The following is an 8,591-nucleotide window of genomic DNA, read 5'->3' on the forward strand; positions in this document are numbered from 1 at the left end:
AAACAAAGTTATCCCAGGTTGCTGGCCCCCTTCCTTTAAGTCCCAGGAGACAAAAATAATGGTGAGAGGCTGAATCTCACGCTGACAAAGAATAGAGTTGATCTGAGCTTCCTTTAGCAATGGAACCATGCAATGCTCTTTCCCCACTCACCCCAGGGCTGAGGTTGAAACAGGGGTTCAGGCCTGAGACTCTTTTCCTAGAGGAGTCTCAGTGTCACAATGCACAGAAAGGACTTAGGTGCTCCTGTAACTCCCCCAATAAGAAAATCAAAGCAGGAATATTGCCTGTTTATGCAGATCCTTGTTGAACTGAAATGACAGGAGGAAAGAGAATGTATTCAGCTATTGAAACCACCTCAGACAATTAGAGAAACGTTTCCATCACACTTCCATTGCCCATCACTCAATGGACACTCTGCAGGAGGCTGAGTAACTGGGACTTCATGCATCTGGCTGCATTAAGATGCTAGGCTGGGATTCCTCTCTCCTTAGAAGCTGTCTTTGTTCCCTGACTATGTGATTTCAGTAAGCTCTCTGGCAGTGCTTTTTTGTCTCAGCCCCTCATCATGGAAGAAAGGTGAGCAAGTCAGGAGAAAGGCAGGTATCGGTCACCTCACAGGATTTCTCACCTTTCTTGCTCCTTCTGTGTATGAAGATGCCCACTCCACAGATGATGAGCCCCAGCACGAAGCCCGCGACTCCTGTTAGCATCTTGCTCTGGGTAGAATCAGACTGTGTCTCTGTGAAAAACAGGCTCAGGTTGAGTGTCACCTCCAGCAGCTGCACACCTGCTCACGTCCTGTCTGAGATCCTGGAGCCTGATGCAGAATATCGGCACGAGGACAGTGAGGGGGATACACCTTGCATAATAGGAAATTGAGAAACAGTCACTCTTTCAATTCTGGAACAGAGGGTGTGACCTCAACAATAGACAAACGCAGATTCAATTAGTTGCCTTTCAAAATAACTAGAATAAGCTAAAAGGCTGAAGGAAGACAATAGTTCCCATGTGTAAGGTCAGTTCAGGAAGGTGTCTGCGTCCCTAGATTCTTGGACAAGGAGAGGAACTATGAATCCTTAGGACCTCCTAGGCTGGGACAGGCAAGTCTCCATTGCCCCCAGATTAAAACTACACTCAGGGTCTTGTATAGAAGAAAAATGGGGTCGGACATGGCCCCAGGATATAGACACAGAAGACAAGACGAGTGAACTCCAGAGCCAGAGAGTCCCTGCTCTTCAGAGGTGGGATCTAGAGGGTCATCAGACCCTCACTCCACTCCACCATGACAGGACTGTCCAGGCTGGGGTGCTCCACTTGGCAGGTGTAGACGTCTCCCTGCTGGGGGGTCATTTCCAGCAACACCAGGATCTGGAAGGTCCAGTCTCCATTACAGATGAGGCTAGTGGACACGACCCCAGTTGTTTCCTCCTGTCCATTCAGGAACCATCGGACTTGAATGCTGCCTGGGTGGAAATCTGTCATGTGACAGACGAGGAGGTTGTGGTGCTGTAGGGGCCCCTTCTTGGAGGGGGCGACGTTCAGCCTCGGCTGGACTAGGAGTGGGGAAGTGGAAAAGTGGAATAACATTTGAGATTATTATTTCTTAGACATGCTTATTATGGAACTGATTTCTAGATGTTGAAAATAGGAATAATGGTTGGGCACAGTGGCTCATGCCTGTAATCCCAGCACTTTGGGAGGCTGAGGCAAGTGGATTACCTGAGGCCGGGAGTTCGAGACCAGCCTGACCAACATGGAGAAACCCTGTCTCTACTAAAAATACAAAGTTAGCTGGGCGTGGTGGTGCATGCCTGTAATCCCAGCTACTCAGGAGGCTGAGGCAGGACAATCGCTTGAACCCGGGAGGTGGAGGTTGCGGTGAGCTGAGATCGTACCATTGCACTCCAGCCTGGACAACAAGAGTGAAACTGTGTCTCAAAAAAAAAAAAAAAAAAAAAAAAAGAAAGGAATGATGTGATTAGGCCAGTGGATACGGGGAGTACTGAGAAATAGAAATAGTATTGAGAAGAATAGGAGGCACATAAACTTACCAGTTTGTAGCACATTTAAAAGAAATCTTGTCTATCAGCCACTGATTAACAGCCTTTGGACAAAGAATATTTAATCAGCAGTGACACTACCTTATCTTTTGAGTGCTCTATCCTGATGTAAAAGATGAAAAATTTGCTCAAATAATTTCTTGAAATTAATATATATATAAAAACAACATTCTCACGGTCTATTAATCCAATAACTATATTTCATGAATATACCAAGAAAATAAAGTGAGCTTGACATGACTTATTCTGCAAGTAAGCTATGGATTTTCTGGCCTTGCCTACACTCAAAATCCTCCTATTTACATAATATCCTGAGCCCCTACATGCGTAAATGGTAGAAATCCCATCCTTTTCCCTAAGTTCCTCCTCTGCACTGTGTTGTCACATCCATTGAGGTTCTCACAGATAACCAGGTGCTGGCTGTGCCTTGGCACCTCTCTATTTTTGCCCCCTCTTTTTCTGCTGCTTACAGATCAATTTCCATGCTACCACCTGCAGCTTTTCCTTTGGACCTCAGCCGCCAGTACCCTTTTCCTCCACAGAAGGCAGAAAAGGGCCAACTGCCCCTAGAGAACAGCCCAATTACAGGAATGTTCCAAATCAGAGCTTCTAGGTTCTTATTTACTGTGTTCTTGAGAACACAAATACCCTGACGTGGGCCTGTGCCAGGTAAATCAACAGTCTTGAACTAACCCATAACACTTACTCCCTATGGTATTTTTGCCTTATGTCCAGGATTATCCACATTCACAGCCTCTTCCCTCAATGTGATTTTATTTCAGAAGCACTTGGCTCTCGCTCTACTTCAACCACCTCCATAAACTCAACATCCATCAGACTGGTCAACCCATGTCTGAATCCCAACTGTGGATTAAGTGGAACTTCTTCCCCATAGGTGTCCTGGGAAGCATGAAAATCATATGGGTGTCTGTTTTAAGGTCCCAGAACATTCCATGAGAAGCACTTTGCTCCATCTTCTTTGTCAGGAGCTGGTCAGCCTGGAGCACATCAGAGACCTCCAGGGGGTGCTGGAGCTAAGGGTTGATACTCATTGGCCTCATTTCTGACCCAGTTCAAACATATTTCACCAAGGCAAGGATTCCTGTTTGTTCTAGTTGCCTTTGCTCAATTACTTCTAGATTTGGGTGGGCATCCACCCTGGAATGGCCAGGACTTCTATCCTCCTCCTTCCTCCGTCTCCCCTACCCCTTTGTTTTTCTCTCTTCTAATTCATGCCCTTATTATGATTTTCCTGGACAATAGTAGTAGTTTCTTACCTCATCTCTCTGCCTCTGGTTCCTGCTCTCTCCAACTGACTTCACAGTCTTCCGAAAACAGATTTCCAGCCTTGTCATTTTCATTTGAAGATTTCTGAAGATTTAAAAAAATATTCAGTGTTCTGACACTTAATCTGGCTACTGGGAATCACTTGGGAGCTGATTAAAAACATAGATCTCCAGACCTCCCCACCTAGGGAATCTGAATCTCTAGGCAGTGAGTCGGGGGGAATCTTTGCTTCACAGAGGATCTCAAGGAGAATCTTCTGAGCAGCGAGGTTGGGGACCTGCTGGCCTAGAGTGTAGCAGGATGAGCCGCAGACAAAACCTTTCAGACACCGAGTTGCAGAAGGAAGGGCTTTATTCAGCTGGGAGCATCGGCAAGCTACTGCCTTAAAATCCGAGCTCCCAGAGTGCACAGTTTCTGTCCCTTTTAAGGGCTCACAACACTAAAGATTTCACATGAAAGCGTCATGATTGATTTGAGCAAGCAAGGGGTACATGACGGGTTGCATGCACTGGTGGTCAGAGAGAAACAAAACAGGGCCGGGAGGGAGTTTCACTACGTTCTTTTATACAATGCCTGGAATCTATGAATAATATTGGTTTCTAAGTTATGAATTGATTTTTAACTACTGGGTTGAGGCCAGGCAGGCCCAGGCCTTGTTTTGGACCTGGCACCGGGCTGCCTGTCTTTGGTTTTACTTCCTTGTTTTTTTTCTTAAAACAGGTACTGAGTGTAAAACAATATAAAACAGTATGAGGGGGTCTCTCTCTCTCTCCTCAATATGAGAGGGTCTCTCTCCTCAAGAGGAGAAACCCACACTCCTTAGACTGGAATCAGGGGGTCTCTGCAATCTGGCAGCTGATTACCATGAAAGAAAATGCTGCCACGTTGCTGATTTGGGCCTCTATGAAGTCTTAGTGACAGTTTTTGCAAATTTGGACACCTCTCTCAACCAATTACCTCAGCAACTTTCCTAAACCCATGTCACTCCTCATCCTTACTCAATGTGTCCATCTTCTCCCTCTTATTGGATGACATTCCTTCCACTTTCCCAGGAACAGAGGGATCAATGGTGTGACCTCCTGAGGCTCCTCCTCCTCCCCTTTCATTCTTTCCTCTCTCTCTAGGACAAAGGTCCTTGTTTAGTGCAAGGCTCACTAGTGCTTTTTGGTTTCCTTCACAGGATTTCTCTCTTGGCCAAATTAATACAGGGGTGAGTTATTAAAAGATTATTTTTAGGCAGCTAGAAAGGGTAAAAGTTCTTGGTGGAATTTGCCTTTAATAAAAAGCAGCCCAAAACCATTTTTTTTTCTCTAACAGAAAGCAGCCTGAAAACTCAGGCATAGATACGCAAACTAGGAGCTTTTATATGTAAATGCAAGCAGCTGTACCTGGAAGCCTGGTAATTCAATATGGCGTTCTCACTCTCTTTTCCTTCTATGTTTACAGGTGTCATGGCAGCCTCCAGGTTAAAGCCATGTGCAGGTATCATGGCCACCACCAGGTGGAGGCTGTATTTGTATAATAAAAGACTAGGGTGGGAGGGCCAGTCTTTTTGCTGGTTATGTAAATGGCACACCTGGTCAAACCAATCCCCTGAGCCCTATGTAAATCAATCACTGCCTCCTCAAGCCTTGTACAAAATCAGTTGTGTTCCACTACAAACAGGAGACCCTCTCTTGGGCAACCTGCTTTCTCAGCATTAGGAGGCTTTTTCTCTCACTCTTCTTTTCTATTAAACTTTCCGCTCCTAAACCCACTCCTTGTGTGTGTCCGTGTTGTGAATTCTTTTTTCGGTTATGGCAAAGAACCAGGGTATATACCCCAGACAATGGAGCTGTTTCATTTTGGGAACTCATCTGGGATCCAAATCAGAATGGAAGATAGAAACATCGGAGCGGTGAGTATGGAGCAAACCTCAAATCTGTTCTTTAATTTCAAGGCTCTCTTCATACCAGTTTTCTTTCATGGATAACTTCACCATCGCATGAGGCTGGGAAAAGTCTTGGGGCAACTGAAAATTTCTGGCCAGGGTACACCCTGGTGTTACTCAAAGGCTTCTGTACTGAACCCAGACTCCGACAGCCTGTCCAGGCGTTGGTAATGGATCTCCAGCTGTTGCAGAATTTTCCTTTCTTTTCTATCTGTGGTCACTATGTCTCCTGTCCTCTCTGTGTGTGCAATTTGCGGGAAGTTTTACAGTTCAGGGAAACAGTCATGTTAGGGAAGATAGGCAAATGCCACAGGCAGTAACTCTTACTCTATCCTGTCTCTGGTGAGCACATGGTATTTCTAAGCCAACACCACCACCTAGAGGAAATAGAAATCCTCTTCATCAGGCACCCTGTCGGTGTTTTATCGTTAACACTGCAGCTTCCAAATTCTTTCTTTCCATACCACTAGAAAAGCCTCTTCTGTGAACGGGAAAGCTCTGTCTTCAACTGTTAGGAGTAAAATGTCCTCTGCAGTGAAATTTTAGTTCTGATACTGTCCCATCAGCAGGAAAAACTGCCATTAGGTTCCCATGTTCATTTCTGTCTCCAGTTAGGACAGTACTTAATTAGCAAGGGGATTTTAGGTTCAGAAGTTAACCAGAGCCATTTTGCTAAGGTAAATGTTTTAGATGGTCTGTAATGGTAGGCAACGTAGCACACTGCCTCCATTAAAGGAGCCTACCCAAAGATGACATAGTCTCTCTGGAGATCCATTTTTTGGGGAGCCACACAGATCACACAAATTTAAGATGTCAAAGGGGATCACACAAGGTGATTAAGCTAAGGTTGTGTGGGTAAAGCATGATTAATCCCATCACTTAGCTTATCCAGTTCCATGGCTTGGAGGACCATGTATACAACCATGGGTGGCACATTTAATGCATTGCCAGGACCCAGGAACCAAGGAGAAAATACAGTAGGGAGGACACTTCCACTGTCTTCCCCTCCACCCTGGGTCACAATGAAAGAATGGGGACTGAAATGACACTTTTATTCTCACTTCTTTTTCTAGATAGGTGACAGACTAGCTTCAGCTTGCACCCCTCTGGAGTTCACTCTGAAACACTGGAACTCCTTTAACCTCAGGACTTTGAATAGAAAAGTGACTCATTTTCTTTTGCACAAGGGCATGGCATTTTTACGAAACCTTTGCAAGCATTGTAAGATCAGCCCAGCTTTTTAAATAGGTATATCAGATAGGCCTATAGAAAAGAATCCCCCAGAATTAGAAAGGTGGTTTCCAAGGGAACCATCTGAGAATTCCCCTTATTTGGGGTCACCAATGTGGGGAAAATAAAGATAAATCAGATTGTTGCTGTGTCTATGTAGAAAAAGGAAGACATAAGAAACTCCATTTTGATCTGTACTAAAAAAAATTCTTCTGCCTTGAGATGCTGTTAATCTGTAACTCTAGCCCCAACCCTGTGCTCGCAGAAACATGTGCTGTATTGACTCAAGGTTCAATGGATTTAGGGCTGTGCAGGATGTGCTTTGTTAAAAATGTGTTTGCAGGCAGTATGCTTGGTAAAAGTCATCTCCATTTTCCAGTCTTGAGTACCCAGGGACACAATGCACTGTGGAAGGCCGCAGGGACTTCTGCCCAAGAAAGCCTGGGTATTGTCCAAGGCTGAGACAGCCTGAGATATGGCCTCGTGGGAAGGGAAAGACCTGACCGCCCCCCAGCCCAACACCGGTAAAGGGTCTGTGCTGAGGAGGATTAGTGAAAGAGGAAGGCCTCTTTGCAGTTGAGATAAGAGGAAGGCATCTGTCTCCTCCTCAATCCCTGGGAATGCAATGTCTCAGTGTAAAACCCCATCGTACATTCTACTTACTGACATAGTAGAAAACTGCCTTATGGCTGGAGGTGAGACATGCTGGCAGCAATACTGCTCTTTACAGCACTGAGATGTTTGTGTAAAGTCAAATATAAATCTGGCCTACGTGCACATCCAGGCACAGCACCTTTCCTTAAACTTATTTATGACACAGAGTCCTTTGCTCACATGTTTTCCTGCTGACCCTCTCCCCACCATTACCCTATAGTCCTGCCACATCCCCCTTCCTGAGATGGTAGAGATAGTGATAAATAAATACTGAGGGAACTCAGAGACAAGTGCCGGTGTGGGTCCTCCGTATGCTGAGCGCTGGTCCCGTGGGCCCACTGTTCTTTCTCTACACTTTGTCTCTGGGTCTTATTTCTTTTCTCAGTCTCTTGTCCCACCTGACCAGAAATACCCACAGGTGTGGAGGGGCTGGTCCCCTTCAACCTCAAGCTCCCTTTTCATTACAGGACCTTAGGCAAACAAAGGAAGACTTATGCCAATTTTCTGACAACCCCAATAGGTATATAGAAGCTTTCCAGAATTTAACTCAAGTGTTTCACCTCACATGGAAGGATGTTATGCTGCTCCTAAACCAAACTCTAACCGCAGTTGAAAAGCAGGCAGATTTGCAGGCAGCAGATACTTTCGGAGATGAGCAACATGTCTCCTATAATACACCAAAAGGGAAGAAAAGAGATAGGGAAAGTTAAAAAAATAGCAGAAACACCATTCCCAATAGGAAGGGAAGCAATTCCTCTTGACAACCCCAGTTGGGACCCCAATAGCTCTGCAAATGAATAGAAATGGAAGCACTTTTAAATATGCATATTAGAGGGCCTATGAAGAACTAAGGCCTGACCTCTTAATTCCTCTCAACTGTCTATGATAGACCAAAAGCCAGATGGGAATCCTGCAGCTTTTATGGAAAGGCTGAGAGAGGCACCAATAGAAAGGCTGAGAGAGGCACCAATAGAGCACACTTCCTTAGCCCCTGATTCAGTCAAGGGATGGCTCATTATAAAGGACGAGTTTATTACACAGGCAGCTCTTGATATTAGAAGGAAACTGTAAAAGCAAGCTATAGGACCAGATAGCTCCTTGGAAAACCTCCTGAGGGTGGTCACTTATAATAGGGACCAGGAGGAGGCCCCAAAAAAGAGAAAGCTCAGGAGAAAGACAGAGGCTCTAGTAGCAGCTTTGCAGGCTTGCAAAGTCCAGGATCCCCGAGGTGCATCCGCTAGTTGCTATCAGTGTGGGAAGCCAGGGCATTTTAAAAACGAGTGCCCAAACAGCAAGAGGAAGACACCTCAACCTTGTCCAGCCTGTGGTGGAGACCACTGGAGATCAAACTGCCCCCGGAGACGGAGGTCACTGGGGTCAGAACCCGTCTCACAGATGGCCCAGCAGGACTCATGGGTCCCGGAGCTCA

General features: G+C 45.6%; 1 protein-coding gene across 1 annotated transcript in view; it reads right to left on the reverse strand.

Annotated features, from left to right (window-relative positions):
* Window positions 1-260: 260 nt before the first annotated feature.
* The window catches only part of LOC105537163 (HLA class II histocompatibility antigen, DP beta 1 chain-like), an 18,518-nt gene continuing 10,187 nt past the window's right edge, over window positions 261-8,591 (reverse strand). Inside the window, exons 3-5 of the mRNA XM_011976671.1 lie at window positions 1,273-1,554; window positions 630-740; window positions 261-309 (exon numbers count right to left, since the gene is read on the reverse strand). Of these exons, the coding sequence (XP_011832061.1) occupies window positions 290-309; window positions 630-740; window positions 1,273-1,554 (413 nt within the window). The 3' untranslated portion in view covers window positions 261-289. The remainder of the gene's footprint in view (window positions 310-629; window positions 741-1,272; window positions 1,555-8,591) is intronic.

The sequence above is a fragment of the Mandrillus leucophaeus genome, unplaced genomic scaffold (genome assembly GCF_000951045.1).
Source record: "Mandrillus leucophaeus isolate KB7577 unplaced genomic scaffold, Mleu.le_1.0 Scaffold1699, whole genome shotgun sequence".
In the NCBI taxonomy this organism is placed as follows: domain Eukaryota; kingdom Metazoa; phylum Chordata; class Mammalia; order Primates; family Cercopithecidae; genus Mandrillus; species Mandrillus leucophaeus.